At 40.9% G+C, this 21,727-nt stretch overlaps 1 protein-coding gene across 7 annotated transcripts in view; it reads right to left on the bottom strand.

Annotated features, from left to right (window-relative positions):
* The window catches only part of MITF (melanocyte inducing transcription factor), a 276,773-nt gene extending 255,289 nt beyond the window's left edge, over positions 1 to 21,484 (bottom strand). For 2 of the 7 annotated variants that reach the window (XM_060202884.1, XM_060202882.1), the window contains exon 1: positions 20,804 to 20,913. Coding sequence is in view for 4 of the 7 variants with exons in the window: in XM_060202885.1 (XP_060058868.1) it covers positions 20,804 to 20,907 (104 nt within the window). In the remaining 3 variants the exon portion in view is untranslated. Of the gene's footprint in view, positions 1 to 20,803 lie in introns of all 7 variants that reach the window. The other 5 variants (XM_060202885.1, XM_060202883.1, XM_007523312.2 and 2 more) reach the window with 5 other exon arrangements.
* Between the last annotated feature and the right edge of the window lie 243 nt (positions 21,485 to 21,727).

The raw sequence follows: 21,727 nt of genomic DNA on the forward strand, positions 1-21,727 counted from the left end.
ATGGGAATTTATGCTAAAATTTTTCTTACTCTCAAATTCAGAATTTTAGGCTGAACAGGTCAGTCAGAACTCTTGATCAGTTTCAAATAAGGATATACCAGAGGTCAGCATGGAGTCAAAGGGGGGGGGGGGAATCAAGAAGCCTGGGTCTAAGGGGATTAAACAGATAAGTTTGATATCATTGAAAATAAGGAATCTGGAAATTTTCTGTAGTCACTATTTGTCTGATACAACATTGCCCTTGCCTTCCTTTTCAGTCTATATTTCTTAGAGAAGAGAATGGCCTGGAGAGACTCAGAATAGAAGGAAAGACTTATGTCAGGACACCCTGATGTGTGACAAAACAGATGCTGGCTGGTTACAGTCATCCCAACCCTTTGTTTTGGAAGCTCCCACATTCTACAAAACTGTCTGGAATTCATTAAGATGCAAAAACAGGCTGACAGTCATATTTCAAATTTAATTCAGCAGAAGTTTTGTGAAAAACAATTTGGTCATGTGGACAAGCTCAAAACCACCGTCACTGTATTTTTTCAAATCTTTCAGTCAAATGATTCTAGTCTAAATTAAATTAAATTTCAGTCTAAATTAAACTATAGGCCTCTTGAGATTTAGGTCAGAGCTTGTCAGGGTAATAAAGCTAGGTATACACCAAGTCACTCAGAAATTACATTCAGACAACCAAGAATTCTATACAGATTCACTAACAAAGAACTGATCATTAGCTTTCTAGAGGGGAATCTTTTTTTTAAATCGACTATCAGCTAATAATTCTTTGTAATAATCACATCTGGCTAGACAGTTAGGGGGTTGGGGGGGAGACAGCAACCTTATTACACCAAAGCAAAGGACACCAAGAGAGGAGGAGACTGGAGGGGACAGAGAAGATGTTGGGATCTTGATGCTTGACAGCAGAGATGGACCTAAACTGGAGGTGGGAGCAGTGTGCACTCCTTGATCACAGGGAGATCAGAAATTGTACCCATGTCAACAGATTGTACCCATGTCAACAGATGTATTGTCTAAACCAATTTGGAGGAGAAAAAAAATTAAAATAAGGGGGTTGAGGGCCCAGTGTCTATACATCTTTAACTATTTTTAATTGAAAGTATTCAAATCAATCTAATTTTGTCTAGTCTAAAATAGCAAAACTGGGTGGGGAAGCAACATAATGGTCATGCGAAAAGACTTTCATGCCTGAAGCGCCAAAGGCCCCACATTCAATCTCCAGTACCACCATAAGCCAGAGCTGAGCAGTGCTCTGGTAAAATATATAAGTAAAACAGCAAAACAAGAATGATTCAATGTGGAGACAAGAGATTTATAATAGGAGCATTAATGCAGTGGTTCTCAAAGTGAGTGTGCTATCAGCCCCCCTTTAAGGAAGCTTCTTAAAGCGTAGACTGCTAGGACACAGCACCACAGTGTCAAGATATAGCAGGTCTGGGTTAGAGACATTTCCAACAAGTCTCTAAGTGATGCTGAGGCTGCTGGTCTAGGAACAAAATTATGAAAGATAAGGCGGCTGTGGTGGTGAGTGTACTGTTGTGGCCAGTGAAGTGGTATTTATTCAACAAACATGGAAGGAGAAGCACTGCATAAAGGTGGCGTAGGGACTAGTGAAGTTGTGCAACCTTGGGAAGTCCCCATTCAGAATGCAGAAAATCCAAACTAATGATGCTAACTAGAAAAAAAAAAGTAAAATAATTTATTGGTGAAATAAAAGTACAAGCACAGGTCTACTATCCCTACCAAGGATAAACACAATTTAATCCAGAAGTGAAAACACTGCTCCTTGGAACCATGACAATGATAGTGAGCTATCCATCAACAATGTGTTCCTTTTTCTAGGATAGAAGTTTCACTGCCCTGCTAGGGTTTAACTTACCCAGGGCCAAATTTGATTTGCCAAATAAATTTTTGACTTGCCAAATAGAGGAAAACTACCTGCCCTCTAAGAAATATTTCTGTTGGGACCGGATGGTGGTGCACCTGGTTAAGTGCACACGTTGCAGTGCGCAAGGACCTAGGTTTGAGCCACTGGTCCCCACGTGCAGGGGGAAAGTTTTGTGAGTAGTAAAGCAGGGTTGCAGGTATCTTCCTGTCTCTTTCCCTCTTTGTCTCCCCCTTCCTCTCTATTTCTGACTATTTCTATACAATAAATAAACATTCTTTTAAAAAAAGGTTTCTGTCTAGCAGGATAACTACCTGATACTTTGTTTTTTAAAGATTTCTTTTTTTATTTAATTTGCTTTTTTTTTCCATTTTGTTGCCTTTGTTGTTTTATTGTTGTTGTAGTTATTATTGTTGTTATTGATGTCATCATTGTTGGATAGGACAGAGAGAAGTGGAGAAAGGAGGGGAAGACAGAGACAGGGGGAGAGAGAGAGAGACACCTGCAGACCTGCTTCAGTGACCCCCCCCCAGCAGGTGGGGAGCCGGGGGCTCGAACCAGGATCCTTATGCCAGTCCTTGCGCTTGGAGCCACGTGCACTTAACCCACTAAACTACTGCCCGACCCCCCACACACATACCTGATACTTTGTTAAAGCTGCTAATAGTAACCTAATCTAGAGACTCAGTTTTTCTCTGCCTCCAAAGTATGAATTTATTCTTAAATTTCACATCTTTCCAAGTTCAAGTACAGTGTAAGCAAAAGGAGACCTTCACAAAGTTAGCACACAAGCAAATTACAGGGATTTGTTCTCTTTAGTCAATGAGACCCCCTTAAACCAATCCCTGTGATAAAGTACTATAGCTAGCCTGTCCAGATTCAAAACCCCCCACCCCACCCCAAGCCATGAACGACCTCACGATCATGTAGGATGGGGTTGATACAGAAATGTGTACAAGAGATTACAGGCAGATCATATAAAAGTATCTACTAGAGGGGACTGGGAGGTAGCACATAGTGCAAAGCACAAGGATTATAGTTCAAGCCCCTGGCTCCCACCTGCAGGGGGGTTGCTTCACAAGCAGTGAAGCAGTTCTGCAAATGTCTTTCTCTCCCCCTCTCTGTCTTTCCCTCCTGTCATTTTTTTCTCTGTCCTATCCAATGGCAACAACAGCAGCAACAACAATAATGGAAAAAAGATGGCTTCAAGGAACAGTAGGTTTGTAGTGCAGGCACTGAGCCCCAGCAATAACCCTCGAGGCAAAAAGAAAAAAAAGTGTCATACAGCTATGAAGAACAGTGAACCCACTTTCTCTGACCCATCTTGGATGGAGTAAGAAGGAATTATGTTAAGTGAGCTAAGTCAGAAAGACAAAGATGAGTATGGGATGATCCCACTCATAAACAGAAGCTGACAAAGAAGAACAGAAAGGGAAACTCAAAGCAGGATTTAACTGAATTTGGAGTAGGGCACCAAAGTAAAAATTGCTAGGTTGAAGGTGAGGGCTGAAGTTCAGCTTCACTGGGGGGGGGGGGGGGGGGGGGGGGGCGCAGGCAGGAGATGACAGTCTTTTGGTGCTGGGAATGGTGTTTATGTACACGCCTATTAATTTTAGTCATATAAATTACTATTTAATTAATATGAGAGGGGAAAAATTGATTGAATGTCTTAAACTTTTTAAATCACAGACCACAGGCTGAGTTTTTGATATGCTGACTCTCTTAAAAGCTTAGACCAGGGAGAACAGAAGCAACCAGTGGCACAGCAATATACAAATAATGCCAAAGGACATAAATTACAGTGATGTTGTGTATGATACCACAAATCCTAACAAAGGGATTTTTCAAAGTTAACGCAATTGCCAAATAATGGGATAGTTATATCTATTGCCTTCTTAAACCCTAAGACAGCAGGAACCTCCTGCTTCCTCTATAGAGCCTGTATTTCCCCCAGTCCTGGAACCTATAGGGTGGGGCTCACTTTCCTGCAAGCTTCTCTCAGTTCATCCCAAATGATAATGTATCCGGTGATCCCAACCTAATCAATGCAACTAGAACCACCTCAGCATGCTTTGCTTCAGACTGTGTCCAGAGACATCAGGCATGGAATGTCAACCCTTCAGCCTCATACTCGGGTAAGACTTTTCCTTTCACAGGATTCTCTAATTCCATTCCAGGTGGTTCACTTCCTAACAAAGTCCCAAAACCTAGATATAGACCAGGTCCCATGAGATAGAGCATATGTTCACATGTATCCATATATTAGGGCAAAATATACCTGAAAGCAAAAGTACACAATAGTTTGTAGTGAGTCAGTATAAAATTCATAATGAAATATAGTGTCTACTTAGATACCCTCCTCACCTACTTCCTATCACATTTCCCTCACTCACACCAAAGCTAACCTTATCAAAGCAAGGACTGCAAAAGCTGAATAAGGGCAAGAGACTGGCATACTTTAATGATGACTCTTTAGTCACTATCAGCCCACCCCATCAGCTGGGGCCCTAGTCGGGGTGTCCTTAGATTCCCAAACAGACATGATGGGCCTAGACCTTGAATAGATCTCTCTCTCCATTGTTACTAGTCATCTCTATCAGGAACAACACAATAGACCCCTTTGTGGGTCCCCATAGGACCTTGCCCTCAACTTGGATCAGCAAAGGTAGAGAATGTCCCATCCTCCAAAGGGAGGATGGACAACATACTCTATGTTACATCTGAGGAAGATGGGTCCTAAAATTGGGGCAGCTTGGAATGTTTCTACTCATGACCACAAAATGTCAGCTCAGATCTATAGGGATGCAGAAGTCACATAGGCTCCTAAGCTGAATATGGGCCCCAGACCACATCAAATTGATGGGGTTTACAATCAACAATATTTATACACCTTTCCCATATTTGGGAGCTACTCTCTTCCCTGATCACATTCTGGTCCTTTTTTCTAGCCATGACATCATCTCCCCAGAAAATAACTTGAATCCACCTGCATATCAAATTTTAGGTTCAGTGAAAGAAAAAAAAAAAGTAGTATAGTCATGGGCCCTTTGGAACATAACTAAAATAGGCCTACTAGCTATCTACAGAACAGAAACACTCCCCCCGCCAACTCTTCATCTGCACTATTCCAGCCTTTAGGTTCATGATTAGTCAACATCTTGTTTGGCTTTGTATGTTAACTCTCTTTTCAGCCACCAGGTTCTATATGCTAACATGATGCCAACCAAACTTCCCTGGACAGACAACCCCACCAATGTGTCCTGGAGCCCTGGCCCACTAGGGAAAGAAAGAGACAGGCTAGGAGTATGGATCGACCTGTCAATGCCCATGTTCAGTGAGGAAGCAATTGCAGAAGCCATACCTTCCACTTCTGCACCCCATAATGACCCTAGGTCCATACTCCCAGGTGGATAAAGAATAGGAAAGCTATCAGGGGAGGGGGTGGGATACAGAGTTCTGATGGTGGGAATTGTATGGAGTTGTACCCCTCTTTTCCTATGGTTTTGTCAATGTTTCCTTTTCATAAATAAAAAATAATTTAAAAATAAAATAAAATTCAGACTCCATGTGTGTGCGCGTGCATACACACACACAAGTGTCTACTAGAGGAAAGATATAAGGAACAGAGAACATGTTGCCAATGAGAAATGCTCAAAAAGATGTTAGGTATATGAACCTAGCATTGAGAAAGAGAACACTAGACCACAAAATGACATGCACTTACCCTAAAAGCAAACTGCCAGTTAACCATACTTGCCATTCTGTCCCCTGCCATTAAATCAGGCAGTTTAGCGACTAATACTGTGACTGCACAAATACCATCAAACCTTCTCATTCATCTCTGAATCAACAGAAGTTTAAAGTTCCTATAGATAATCAGTATCATGAGAACTGCATTTCAGGACCCCGTCATTTAACATTTACACATCTAGTACTTACCTAGTAAAATGTTATTAGTGTTTATCTACATAAAGACCAGTGGGTAAATGACCATGCTAAGATGATGCAAGGTGTGGTTCCAAAAAGTCTACACTCAGATTGTCTATTGTATCACAAACCTGTGACCAGTCTCTCACAAACTACACTTCAAGAATACTTCCTTATAAGAAATAGGCAAAATGTTATGTGGAATGTTCTCAGGAATCATGCCAATTACACATTATTTTTAGAAGCTCTTTTATATAAGCTACTATAAGCTCAACCTTTAACAATAAAGAAATTTTCAAGAGTACAAAAGTTAGTATCATCCTCTTCCCTTGAAAGCAAATGATTCTAAATGGCCAGTACTATTTTAATGTTTATTCATAGTCATTCTCTGCCAAAAACATTATATATTAGTTGCAAAGTGTTCAATTGGTTGAGGTGCCAATGTTCTAAAATTAAATGGTGCAGTTTCCCAGGCTCAATAATATGGAAGAAAAAAGCATACCCTGAAATAATACCTTTCTATGTCGTGCTAAAAATCTGAAATGCCAAGAAAATGAAACAAACAAACAAAAAATTCTAATCCTTTCAGTGAGAGAGGGGACTGGTACAACTTTAACCCCTGATCTTTCTTTCTTTCTTTCTTTCTTTCTTTCATTCTTTCTTTCTTTCTTTTTTGCCTCAGGGTTATTGCTGGGGCTCAGTGCCTGCACTATGAATCCACTGCTCCTGGAGGCCATTTTTTCCCATTTTGTTGCCCTTGTTATCTTTGTTGTTGTCATTATTGTTGCCATTGATGTTGTTGTTGGATAGGACAGAGAGAAATCGAAAAGAAAAGGGGAGACAGAGAGGGGGAGAGAAAGATAGACACCTGAAGACCTGCTTCACCATTTGTGAAGCAACCCCTTGAGGTGGGAATCTGGGGGCTCGAACCGGGATCCTTATGCCCCTTATGTGCTGGTCCTTTGCATCATGTGTACTTATCTCACTGTGCTATCACCTGACCCCAACCCCTGATATTTCTATACATCTCGTTTCAATTTTAGACAATACAATCTCCACCTGTTTGGTTCCATCTCACTGAGGTCTTCTGACCAATTCTATCGAATTGTGCTAGGTTCTGAGTAAACAAGAAAACCATCTTGGGGGCATAGTGGTAGTGCACTGGGTTAAGTGTACATAGTACAAAGTTCAAGGATCCATGCAAGGATCCCAGTTTGAGGCCCCGGCTCTCCACCTGTAGGGGAGACACTTCGTGAGCAGTGAAGCATGTCTGCAGATGTCTATCTTTCTCTCCCCCTCCTCTCTCAATTTATCTCTGATCTATCCAATAAAAGATGGGAATAATGGCCTCCAGGAGCAGTGGATTTGTAGTGCCAGCACCAAGCTCCACCAATAACCCTGGAGGCAAAAAAATAAGAAAAAAAAAAGAAAAAGAAAAGAAAGAAAATCATCTTTAAGTTTCCCACGTGCTCTTCCTTATATCAAGATCCAGGTATATATTTATAATAATAAAATGTATACTGGGGGCAATGTGCTTCTTAGAACCAGTTAGTGGAGGGGGGAAAGTTGGGCTTTAGTTTGTGGTGGTGCTAGGGATTGAACCTGAGATCCTTTGATGCCTCAGGCATAAAGGACTATCTACATAACCATTATGCTATCTCCCCAGCACTAGAAACACTTAGTGTTTAGGACCATTTTACAGTAAAGGTAGGGAAGTAAATATAACATTCCTATCTATCTATCATTATATAAAGTCATATATAACCTCCATTGCTGGGCTAAATGGATATTCTCTACCAAATCTTCCTTAAAAAGGAAGTTAAGCTGCCCAGAAGGAAATCCTGTTCTACAAATACAAGCTCTGCATATTTCCACCAGTGAAGACAATCACTTTTTTTTTATTATTGCCACCAGGGTTATCACTGTGGCTCCACCATTCCCAGTAGCCATTTCTTCCTTTTTCATATTTTTATGTGATAGGACAGAGAAATTGAGAGGAGAGGGGAAGGTAGCAAGGGAGAAAGAAGGAGACATACCTGCTTCACTGGTCATGAAGTGTTCCCCTACCGGTGAGGAGCATGGGCTTGAACCTGTGTCCTTGTGCAAGCTACTATATGTGCTCAACTAGGTACACTACTGCCTGACCCGAGAACAACCACATTTTCTTTTAAAATTATTTTTTATATTTATTTTATTTATTCCCTTTTGTTGCCCTTGTTGTTTTATTGTTGTAGTTATTATTGTTGTTGTCATTGTTGGATAGGACAGAGAGAAATGGAGAGAGGAGGGGAAGACAGAGAGATGGAGAGAAAGATAGACACCTGCAGACCTGCTTCACCGCCTGTGAAGCGACTCCCCTGCAGGTGGGGAGCTGGGGTTCGAACCGGGATCCTTATGCCGGTCCTTGTGCTTTGCACCACCTGCGCTTAGCCCGCTGCACTACAGCCCGACTCCCAACAACCACATTTTCAATGTGTCCTTGATTCCATGGAAAGAAAGACAAATGTATATAGATGACTTAGCAAATTAACCCACTTTGAGGAGATGGAGAAAGGGAGAGCAAAAGTCACAGAACCCTTCCCAGTATTGCACAATAATCAACAAGTTTCTTATTGAACAGAATTCTACTAGAGCTTTCCACAGGACTGCACTCACTGTACTTAGATTTAAAAGATTTGCTACCACACATCCCAAGATTTTTCCTTTTGAAAGTTACCATACCCCATACCATGGAATTTGAATCAAGAATACATCAACTGAAATCCCAATGCTTCAAGAGTATCTTCTAAGTGTTTGAATTCAGCAAGCCATTGCCTTATATGTCAAAGATGATGAAAGGATGAGGAGGGGAGCGGGGGTGGGGGGGGACAGAATGTGGGAGGAGATGCTTCTTCTTTTTTATTCCTGCACCAACACTGGTATTTTTCACATCAGTGTAGACAGGAAATATGACCTCGGGTCTAACACAGAACTGACAGTCAGGAGTTTTATGTGGGTAGTCTGTGATGTGCATGCACATTCTGTTAAATCAATCTCATTTTAATCCTAAATTAGTTGGACTTCTCCTTTACAGCAAAAAGAAATCTAAACTCCATTCTGAGTTTAAACACAGGGAAGTATTATCAGAAATAAATGATTTCAGTGCAACAATGAGAAGTGCACCAGGCAGAACAACTAGTAAAAAGAGTCTACAGGAAAAAGAGGATTAAAAAAAAATTACAAGATTTTACTTTTAACCCAGGGTTAGCTTATAAAGACAAACGAAAAGTTCTCTACCTCCCTCAACACTAATAAACCTTTCAAGATCAAATTATAAATACATACAGTGAAGACTGGTATATGTAATTCCTCCTCCATTGTTCATCTATTACCATAAACCAGTCCCATGTGTTTTCCGGAGCACCTACAAGCTCAAGTCTAACTTTATTGCTTTCCATAGATGACATTTTACTTTCACAGCTGTCCCATGAGTTAGTTATAGCTTGTTTGACAAGAGAGGAAACTGAGGTACAGAGGGATGGAATCATTTGTCCAAAGCTACATAGCTAATAAGTAACAGCACCAAGGTAAGCACATTTATTGAAGACATCTAGGTGTTGTCTCAAAATACTTACCATTCCTGATGGCTCAATCTAATAAAGTCCCCCTTTTCTCCCATTCACACTATCAGTTACATGCTTTAGTTTCCACAGCACTAAAAGTTATCTCATTGGTCTATTTGGCTCATTTTTAACTATGTCCTCACCTGCTGGTTCTACATTTGCTTCCCTGTGGCCATCAGAGTCTGACACACTATAGCTATCAGGAGTGATAGAAGACAGGAAGGGAGAGACAAGAAGAAAAGTGATTAAATTCAGGTTATAGTAGCCCTGCTTAAACTGTTTGAAAACACTTTTGAGACACCCTGAGGAAGACCTCGCATCTCCCCCATAGCGCTACATCTCTTTCCATCTTTGCTAGTCCAGAGGCTCCAGAAATCCTGGATTTGGAAGACAAGAGCCTCACTGCTCTGAAATCTCACGACAGATGTTTCTCATGAACATTCCAAATAACATGTCTTCATTCCCAGTGTGCATGAAAGGACAGGGAGAAAAAGATAAAGTGAAGGAAAAAGGAAGTATGCTAAGAACCAGCCTAGATGAGTGAGTTGTCCTCCCTAAATCCTTGGGAAAGAGGAGATGAACTTCAGATATCCCAAAGCTGTAGGTCATGCTGTCCTCAGCCTTCAACTACCCCAAAAGAGAAGCAGGCTCCATGACTAACCCTTGTGTACACAATGTTTACTAGACTCACAAAAACCTTCCTATTAACCTTACAATTCTGAATGTCTGTGGTGACTGCATTTAATTTCTTTGACCTGCTTTCTTGATTATTTTCTCCAAGTAATGCATATTTGGAGTTCATTCAAACACATTTTTACAATTTACTTTGATGAGATAATCCTAGCAGCAAAGCACATTTATGCTTTAAACACACAGAGACAAGTCAAATGAAATTTTGCTTACTATCTTTGAAAAATGATCAAAAAACAGAGTCAAGATTGTTTTCCTATTATTTATCCTAATACTGCCAGTTCTGAAACAAAACAGTTGGAGGGTGAAATTTAGTAACTTTGATTTGTCCCAAGATACATTTTTTTACACTGAGGTCCTATTCCTGACAGTAAGAACATGTGACCTGTTCTAAAAAAAGGATATTTTCCACTTCTTGCACAACTGGAGCAGATATAAACATCAGACTGTGCAAATTGCTCTGCAGAACTCAAACAGAATTAAACATGCACACACACTTAAATAAATTCTATAAATAGAAGCACTCAGGAAAAGGAAATCTCCAATAACACACAAAACCAACACTTAGAATCCCACTTCAATCAAGTTCTCCATCTAATCATGCCACAAAACTAATTTACATATTAATATATGAACATCTGCCAGGTTAAGGCTCCTCAATCTTGCCTATTTTGTTTCAGATACATGATTCTATACATGTTTTAGTATTTCTAAGAGGAGGAAGACTTGTCATAGCAAAATAGGAAATAAGGTTTTATTGTGTCTTACTAACAAGTGCTAAGCACTCTGCGAAGTGTTTTAAAATATTTAATCGATCTGAAGGCTTCTACCAACTCTAAGAAGGCAGATTTGTTCTAGCTCTACTGATGGCAATTTATAGGTAAAGAAATTGAGATACCAATAGGCTTGGTGTGCTGAAGTCTCTTTACCATCACCTCATGTCTGCAGACCACAAGGAAGACCAGTGAGCCTGGTTAAGAGTTTAAAGGTAACCAAGGAAATCAGGAAATAGAATACACAAGGGCCTAGGTTCAAGCCCTGGCTATCATAAGGAAGCACTATGCAAAGGGATAGCTTCAAAAGCAGTGAAGCTTCTTTCTCTTTCTCTCACCCCTTTTGTCTGGGGATGGGGGGAACAACCCGGGGGGGGGAGTAATATGCCAGTACAAAGCCCCCAGTGAACCCCTAGTAGCAAAAAAAGTAAATGCAACTAAATTTTAGAATTCTGTCAATATTTGTCAAGATTAGGATTATGCCCTCTAACATTTTAACCAAAGAGGTCTGAGGATTTTATTTAATGTTGTAAAGAGATATATTTGTATTAACTTGACCTTCAAAGTCAACTCCAATTTCCCTAGGCATATACAAAATTAAGCCTCAGTTTCCCTTCTGAATGTCTGTGATCAGAATGTTGGTGATCACACGTGTCTGGTATGTTTAAATGGATCCAAATGTGGATTCAGGTGTTTTAACCCTTCTGCAGAGCAAGTTTGAAGAAGGAACAGTTGATGCACCTTGGCAGTTCCAATAGCCATGCACATTTAACATGGCAGTATAGACCAGTGAAAAACATGCTCCTTCAATGACAATACATAATTATGCATCACTTAATAATAGGAATTGGTTGAGAAATGTGTCCCTAGGTAATTATCTCATATGTGAATGTCACAGAGCATGCTTACACAAACTCAGATGGCACAGCCTACTACACACTTAAGGTATAAGGGGTCACCCTGATATATGTGATCCATCACTGACTGAAAAGTCACTATATAGGGGCCAGGTGGTAGCACAGTAAGTTAAACACACTTGGTGCAAAGTGCAAGGATTGGCACTTTGCACCTGGTTCAAGCCCCAGCTCCCCACTTACAGGGGGGGGTCACTTCACAAGAGGTGAAGCAGGTCTGCAGATGTCTGTCTTTCTCTCCTCCTCTCTGTCTTCCCTGCCTTTCTCCATTTCTCTCTGTCCTATCCAACAACATCAACAATGGCAGCAATGGCAACAATAACAGTAAATACAACAACAAGGGCAACAAAAATGGGGAAAAAATGGCCTCTAGAAGCAGTAGATTCGCAGTGCAGGCACCGAACCCCAACAATAACCCTAGAGGCAAAAATAAAAAAGTCACTCTGTGACAGAATATAACTGTAGACTACTGGACTCAGAGAAGGCCTTTCTTGTACCCTAGTTGCAGGTCTATCTACTTGCTATGGCTTTGTTTCTTTTTTTGTAAAATAAAAATAATAAAAACATACATACCAAACCAAGGTGAAATGAGAATATCTCAATTATTACAAATAAAATATTCTTAATCATCCTAGTAAGTACTGAATAACTACAACCTGAGTTGTGGATTCAAATGCTTTCATTTTAGATTCAACACCAGGGAAAAGAATCCAGTTGTCTTATACATGAATAATACCACTAAGCTGTCACCTCAGCTCAATTCTTTGTTCCATATTATCAGAGAAGGGAGTGATGACAGAAGATTCTCAAAGTACTACTCCACCACTTATGGAGTTTCCTTAGTACTGTCTTTTTTTTTCTTTATTGGGGAGTCTATGGTTTACAGTAAATACAGTTGTTGGTACATGTGCAAAATTTCTCAGTTTTCTGCAAAACACTCTCACCCCAAGACTAGGTCCTCCTCAATCATCATGTACCAGGAACTGAAAGTCCATCCTTCCCCCCCCCCACCCCTCCTCAGAGTCCTTTGCTTTGGTGCAATACATCAAGTCCAGTCCAAGTTCTACTTTCTGTTTCCCCTTTCTGTTCTATGTCTCAACTCCTATCCATGAGTGAGATCATCCCATATTCATCCTTCCCTTTCTGGAATATCTCACTTAACATGATTCTTTCAAGCTCCATCCAAGATGAGGTGAAGAGGCTGAATTCATTATTCTTAAAAACTGCATAGTATTTCATTGTGTATATATACCACAACTTTCTCAGCCACTCATCTATTGTTGGACACCTAGGCTGCTTCCAGGTTTTGGCTATTACAAAGTGTGCTGTTATGAACATAGGATACACAAATCTTTTTTAGATGGGTGACTTTGGTTCCTTAGGATATATCCCCAGCAGAGGAATATATTCTATGCCAGGTCACAGGATAGGTCCATTTCTAGTCATATGAGAGTTCTCCAGACTGCTCTCTATAGGGGTTGAACCATTAACATTCCCACCAGCAGTGCAGTAGGGTTCTTTTGTCCCCACAACCTCTTCAGCATTTGCTATTACTATCCTTTCTGATGTGTGACATTCTCACAGGAATGAAGTGGTATCTCATTGTTGTCTTTACTTACATTCTCTGACAATCAATGACTTAGAGTTTTCTTCATATGTCTGTTGGCTTTTTGGATCTTGTCTTTGGTGAATATTCTGTTCATAACCTCTTCCCACTTTTGGATTGGGAGGTTATTTGTTTATTTGTTGCTGAGTTTGATAAGTTCTCTATACTTTGGTTATTAGCCTTTTGTCTGATATATGGCATGTAAAGATCTCCTCCCATTCTGTAAGGAGTCCTTTAGTTTGAGCAATGGTTTTGCTGTACAGCAGTTTTTCAATTTAATGTAATCCCAATAGTTTGTTTTTGTTTTTGTCTTCCTTGTAATTGAACTTGTGTCACTGAAGATGCCAATAAAAACTTAGATGGAAAAGAGTTCTGACAATATTTTCCTCTAAATATTTTCTTAAGTATCGCTTCTGTATTTCCTCTAACATCCAAGTCCTTGATGCATTTGGAGTTTAGTTTTGTGTGTGGTGGAATGTACTGGTTCAGTTTCATTCTTCTAAAGCTTTCAACCCAATTGCCCCAAAACCATTTATCCTTTCTCCATTTAATCATTTGGGCCCCCTTGTCCAAAATTGGATGCCCATAAGAGTGGAGGCTTATTTTTGGGCTCTTAATTCTATTCCACTGGTTGTTGTGTATATTTTTGTTCCAGTACCAGGCAGTTTTGATTATAATGGCCCTATAATATAGTTTGACATGTGTGAACATGATGCTTCCAGTTCTGTTCTTTATTCTAAAGATTGCTTTGGTGAGTCTAGGTATTTTCTGATTCCAGGTAAACATTTGTGGCTTCTATTCTTCTTTAAAATTTTTGATGAGATCTTAATGGGGATTGATTAAATTTATATATATCTTTGGGTAGAATAGTTATTTTATATATTAATTCTTCCAATCCATGAACACGGAATACCTTTCTACGTCTTTGTGTCTTTTTTTCTATTTCCTTGAATAGTGGCTTGTAATTTTCAGTATACAAGTCTTTCAGTTCTTTTGTTGGGTTTATTCCTAAACATTTTATTGTTTTTGCTGTTATAGTAAATGGGACAGATTTCTAGATTTCTTCTTTTTCTGACTTCATGTTTGTGAAAAGGAATGCCACCTTCTTTTGCATATTAATTCTGTAGCCTGACACCTTACTATATTGCCTGATAATTTCCAGAAACTTCCTGCTGGATTCATTAGGTTTTTCTATGTATACTATCATATCATCTGCAAATAGTGACAGTTTAACACTTTCTCTTCCAATCTGATCCTTTTATTTCCTTTCTCTTGCCCGATTGCTATGGCAAGAACTTCCAATACCATGTTGACTAGTAATGGTGATAGTGGGTAGCCCTGTCTAATACCTGATCTAAGTGAGAATGCTTTCAGTTTCTCACCATTGACTATGATGTTGGCTATAGGTCTACTGCAGTACTAGTCATGATGCTCTCATATGGTGCTGGGAATTGAACCCAGAATTTCACACACAGTAAGGTATGCACTTTGCCTCCCAAGCTACCTCCCAGACTCCTGTAACTTGTTTTCAAAAGCATAATTAATTCAACTATATTATTCACTTATTTATTATCATTTTGTGTGGTTTTACAAAGTCTAAGATAACAAATAAAAACATCTACAATAAGGACTGGCATATAGTACATGCTCAGTAAGTATTAGCTATGTTTATTTATTGATATCAATTTGTATGTACTAGTACTTAATAGATAACTGTTGACTATGAATCATGAATGTGATAATACCCAAACTACTACATTTTTAGCCAAAATAAATTATGGGTTTGATCAAAAAATATAAAAATGTCAGAAAAAGTATGACTACCTCAGCAGCAGAAGATAGAATTACCAAAATAGGGATGGTTTTATTGCATAATAACACAGGTCTCAGAAAGAAAGCCAAAAAAAACCAAATGTAAATACTTTCTGAACTGTCAAGACTATGTAGTAAAGAAAATACCAACAAAACCAACATCTGTTAATATTTCATGAGCATGCACTATGTGCCAGATATCACATTAAGACTTTTCTATATTCAACACCACAGTTAATGTTTGTAAAATATCTAATACACAGATCCTCACTCATCAGAAACTGAAGAGGCCACCCAGTATGCGCAAGGTGACCCAACTAGTTAGGAACAGTAATGCCAGAACCAATGGTCTTAATCTCTAGCCAGTCCCTACAAAATTGACAGGCCAAAAAATAGTCAAGAAAACATTCATACACAAAACAAAGGTTGTTTTGTTTTACCAAGAATAAATCAGCATTTCATAAAAAAATCATCTTTTAATAATGGAAACAGGAGTGGTAATCTGAGAATAAATCAAATAAATGGCAGTGACCTTATACTGAAATATGTGCATGGGACAAAAAAAAAATACTAAAAATCTCAGAGAACTTCCATCAGTTCTGAAGTCTGTCTAAGAAAAGGGCATTAGTACTACAAAGCAACAAAACTTAGGGGAGAGTAAGCAAATAAAATAATCAAGAACCTGAAAGGTGTTTTAACATATTTTGCTTAAGTCCTAAAGACCTACAAAGAATTCCTTCTTGAAATTCATTCAACAGTTTAATATGTTTCCCGTATGTGGCTTGTACCCTGTAAACTCTGGAGTCATCCTTGGCACCATCACTTTTTCTTCCATTTTCTCCTAGGAATTCAGCACTCATTCCTAGAACACATGAAAGTTTCAAAAACATCTAATGGGGGAATCAAGCTGCAAACAGTTCTTTATTGGAATCTTTTCTCTTAATCTTTCTACAAAATAAGTCCACCAGTCAATATGACCAAAATGGAGTTCATATAACCCAAATTCAGCAATTTTCCATTCTTCATGGCCTGGAAGTCTGCATTAGGAATAAAACAAGTCTTTCCTAGTCAAATACTTACATATCTGCTCTTGACCCACATGAAGACTATGGCATGACCCTGACAGATACCTACTTTAACTGGGCATGGGGGTGAGATCATAATAGATAGCTATTTAAAAAGAAATGCACTGTTGAACGCAAAAAACAAATTCCAACACCCCAAACTGAGCAGAGTGGGTGCCAAGGGAAAAAGTGATACATATACAAATAAATTTTTATTGTGCCAGACCCTATTTTAGGTCAACAGTTCTAAAACAGGGAGGTCTATCCCCCATGGGCATTTGGCAATGCCTGGAAACATTTTATTGTGACAACTGGGTAAACTACTAGTTCTAGTAGGAAGTATCCAGGACTTTTGCTGCGGAATATGCTACAATGCCCTAGGACAGGCCCCACTACAAAGAGGTATCCAGCCCAAAATATCAACAGCACAGAAGTTGAGAAACTCTTGTTTTAGCTTCTGGGGATACAACATAAATAAGGAAGAGACAGAAATCCTTGATCCTTTAGAATTTTTAGTCTTATGTGGAGGAATTTATCATAAACATACATATTGGGAAAGGATACATTAAGCCCAACCATAGTATTAAGAAAAAAAAAAAAAGCAAGAAAAATCATAATTTGAAGGAATACCAATTATAATAGTGTAGTCAAAGTAAATGACATGTATATGAAGACTTGAAGCTGGTAGAAATAAGAGCCATGACTCGAAGCAAAGAGAAGATGAGAAGTGAGCAAATGCAAGAAAGATACCAAACAAGGAGGGATTTAGCATGTTCCAGGAATATCAAGAACAAGTCTGCCTGGAGCAGAGGAAGTCAAGAGTGGCAGCAAGAGATAAAGTCAGAGCAGAGCTCACTGGGAGCCTGAATATATATATATATATATATATATATAGGCTGCCTTGTGTCATCTTAATGATCCCAAGTTTTACTAAAATGAGAATCACTGGAGATATTTGAAAAGAGAAAAGACATGGTATAACACATGTTAATAGAAGATTTCTCAACTTTGGTACTGCTAACAACTTGGAACTTAAGGATTCTTCATTTGGGAGTCTGCCCTGGGGGCTGTAGAACATCTAGCAGTATGCCTGGGCCATTAATGTACTAATGACCATGAGTAACTTTCTTCCACTGTGGTAACCAAGAATACTGCTAGATATTTTGACAAATGAACCCTTAGGGGGTAAGCCTACCCCTACCCTCACCCCCACTGAGTACTGATTTTAACAGGAAGAATATGGCTACTGGGTGGAAAATCTACTAAAAGATGAAAAGAGTAAAAGACAGAGTCTGCCTGGTTGTGGTTTGGGCCACAGTAGTAGTAGTAGTATCCAAGACTTAGTGAGAAGCAGAACAATCCTAGGAGTATTTTCAATTCCAAAAGAGAAATTGGACATTTAATCAATGTAACAGCTATAATAGTCTTATTATTTCAATTTCAACTTGTTCCAACCAAGACTTCTAAGAAGTGACAAGACCAGAAAAAAACTTAACACAAAAAACAATGAAGGGCTGGGTGGTGTCACACCTGGTTGAGCACACATGTTAGAATTAGCAAAGATGACCCGCTGCTGCTTCTGGTGGGAGCTGGATGGTAGCACAACAGGTTAAGTGCAGGTGGTGCAAAGCGCAGGACTGGCTTAAGCATCCCGGCTCGATCCCCTGGCTCCCCACCTACAGGGGGGTCACTTCACAGGCAGTGAAGCAGGTCTGCAGGTGTCTATCTTTCTCTCCCCCTCTCTGTCTTCCCCTCCTCTCTCCATTTCTTTCTGTCCTATCCAACAATGACGACATCAATAACTACAACAATAAAACAAGGGCAACAAAAGGGAATAAATAAACATTTATATAAAAAAAGCAATAGTTGTTCAAAAAAAAAAGAATTCACAAGAACTCGGGTTCAAGCCCCTGGTCTCCACCCATAGGGGACAGCAGGATTACAAGTCTCTCTCTCTCTCTCTCTCTATATATATATATATATATATGTGTGTGTGTATGTATATATATATTTCCCCCTTTTCCTCTAGATTTCTGGATGTTTCTATATAATAAATAAATAAAAATAATTTTTAGAAATTATCTTTTAAAAAAAAAGCAATTAAGAGGCCCTGAACAACGTGTAACACGTTCAAAGTCACACAACAGATGCAGATGACAATACGTTAGACAACTATGGAAAACAGTATATGGAGATTCTACCAACCCCATATATTTATTCACAGGATTTTATTTAACTGGTTTATTTCAAAGAGCCATATCTGCTCCACAGACAAGTTTTACAACAACTTTTTAATTTGGCTTTCCTCTCCATACCTGTTCTATCCCACACCTGTTCCTAAGTTCACTATGTGAAGACATTTCTTCCCACATACCCACATTTTTTCTGACATGTGCTAGCAAGCTACCCAGGAGGTTCACCCTTACAAGTAATTTACTGCCAGCTCTGAAAAAGTACAAGCCCAAATCTTTCAGCATAAGTTTTGTGGCATTGATGTAGGTTCTTCCAGATGGTATATTCCTCACTCTCTCAAATTCATCTAATGTATACATCAGCTACCATAAAAAATGGTCTAGGGAGTGGGGCGGTAGCACAGCGGGTTAAGCGCACATGGCGCAAAGCGGCAACGGCCGGCGTAAGAATCCCGGTTCAAGCCCCCGGCTCCCCACCTGCTGGAGGTCGCTTCGCAAGCGGTGAAGCAGGTCTGCAGGTGTCTATCTTTCTCTCCTCCTCTGTCTTCCCCTCCTCTCTCCATTTCTCTCTGTCCTATCCAACAACAACAACAACAGCTATGATAACAATAACAACTACAATAAGCACAACAAGGGCAGCAAAATGGGAAAATTAGCCTCTAGGAGCAGTGGATTCATAGTGCAGGCACCACTGAGCCCCAGCAATAACCCTGGAGGCAAAAAAAAAAATGGTCTAAACAGTGCTGTTGTTTCCTTTCTTTCAGGACTATTAAACACACACTCATTCCCTCATTCTGACCATGTAAGCATTTGCTTATAGAAGCAAAAGCAGAGACTGCTCTGTAAAACACTGGTCCCTTCAGCCAAATGCAGATAAAGCCCCAATAAGCATAACCAACAATACCCTTTACACAATATTACTACTCAAAACCACCAACCCCCAACACACACAATCCATGCTCACACACAAAACAGCCATTATAAAGAAAAAAAAAAACACCAACTAAAGGCTGGTTTTATGAGTCTAACAGCACAGAAGGTAAGATTCCTTTCAATCTTCATCAAGCATCTGCAAAGAAGCTGCTTCAGAAACATATCCCCATATTTTTTTGTCCCCATCCTAGATTCAAAGTCTTGAAACAATCTAAAGGAAACAAGCATCAGTTACATTCACCTCAGAAGTAAACATTATACCAGATTACTTGTGCATTCACCCTGATGGCTGGACCCTCTCCCCCTCTACAAGCCAGACCCTTCACCCAGGTCTTGCCCACCCTGAAGGGCAGTCAGAAGTGTTTAAGTCTAAGCTGAAGCACTGATGAAGCGTCTCCCGGTTATAGCCCTATCTTATCTCACAAGTGAAAGGATGGACATAAAGTCTCCCTTATCATCACAGCCTCTGATAGCCACCACCCTCTTGGTAAACACTAGAAATGTCCAGTGTGGCCACAGGACAGAAAGAAAGATGACCAATCCAAACTGACAGAAGTATGGGAAGAGAAATAACATGGAAAGTGAGCACTGGAAGTAGTGAGACTCCAAACAGGCTGGTGAGTGTCTCTTCCCTTCTCTCCTAAAAAGTTTTTTTAAATCACCAGCGAATTAAACACCTGTCGTGGTCATGGCACACCCTCAGTGCACTCCAGTCCCAAGGCCATCTTCCCTCCGGGGTAGGTCTGGATTTGAAAGGGCCTTACTGAGCAGGAGGTACAACCTGGATGGGGAGACACGCCCACTCGCAGCCCCCACCTCTCTTCCCCTCCCGCACGCTGGGTAGCAGCAGCGTGGAAGGTAAGGGGCGGGGCCCAGAAACCTCACCTGAAGGCGGCTAGGGACACGTTTTCCCAGAGGAGCACCTAAACGGCGCCAACAGAGGAGCTAATTACTTCCCTCCAATGTTGAGTCTCAGCCAACCCCAGGCTCCCCGTCTCCGGTCTCCGAGCCCTCAAGCCACTGGGGTGTCCGGAAAAGGGGGTCCACAGGTGCCTCTGCTCACCCAGCCAAGCCCCATCCGGTCCCCGAAGGTGTCCCTCCTCCCCACCTCCGCACCTGGTCGCTCCCCAGCCCCCACCTGGTCGGTCTCAGCAGTTGGGTGTCCCCAGACCAGGGTCCCCTCGCCCGGGCGAGCGGTACAAGGTGCTCAAACGAGTCCTCCACACTCCTGCAGGCATGGCGGGCACGGCCCCCAAGTGCGGGGGGCAGTCCGCCCTCTACCCGTGAGCAAGGGCACCGGGTCCTTGTCCCCCAACCCAGGAGACCAGCTCACCTCGCCTCAGAGTGGGAGGCGCGGGGCTGTCCGCCGTGCCGCCCTCCAGCTGTCACCACTCACCTGCTCTTCAGGGGTTGACTTTTGAGTTCGTAATAGGTTTTGGGCTCTTCGTGAAACTCCTCCCCGACTTCGAAATCCGGCACGATCCCCGATTCTGACTGCATGGCTCCTGTTTCCAGCCCTTCCACTACTCGAAAGTGAGAGCTGAGCCCGCTGGTGGACTGAAGGTGGCCCGGCCCTTGGTTACCCGCCCCCCGAACAGGGCGCCCCCGCGCAGTGCAGGGCTCAACCCGCTGGTCCACTGCGCGGGGCTGCCCGCCCCAGCGCGGTGAGTTTACACTCGCACCCGGGCAGGAGGGGCCGGCACAGAATGCAGCCTGGGATCTGTAGTTCAGTCCAAGCGGGGCAGTTCCATCTCACCCCGGTAGCCGCTGCCTGGATAACTACAGTTCCCAGAAGACCAGGCAGGAGCAGAGGCAACGTGGTGGACAGAGCTAGTGCAACTCCTCTTTGGAATCATTGTCAATGTCAGCGGCTCTCTCCTAAGTGTTTCAAGGGTACAGACTTGGCTATTTAATATTAATAAGAATGATCCAAGGCTAGCTTTCCTGCCGTCGCTCTTTCTCACTGCTCAGACGTTTGCGAGGGCACGCCAAGTCCCCATGAAAAATAATAATAGTAGTAGTAGTAAAGGGTTTTAGCACTAGAAAGTTTTACATTAAAAGTAATGCTATCATCCTGCTTGCTTTCCAGCGCTGTTGTGACCTATCATCTTGTTCTCGGTTTGGATCGAAGTATGGGAATTTCAGTTTGTAATTAAAATATTATTGCAGCAGAAAATGTTCTTTTGCGTTCCTTTTTCTATAACTCATTTTGGACTTTCACAATGTCAGCTGAATGATTATCCAGTTAGCCACTCCTAACCTAAAAAAACACTGGCCCGGTTCGGTTAATTTTTTAAGGCATAGAGTTACAAAACAGCGT

This window comes from Erinaceus europaeus, chromosome 12, assembly GCF_950295315.1.
Source record: "Erinaceus europaeus chromosome 12, mEriEur2.1, whole genome shotgun sequence".
Taxonomy (NCBI): domain Eukaryota; kingdom Metazoa; phylum Chordata; class Mammalia; order Eulipotyphla; family Erinaceidae; genus Erinaceus; species Erinaceus europaeus.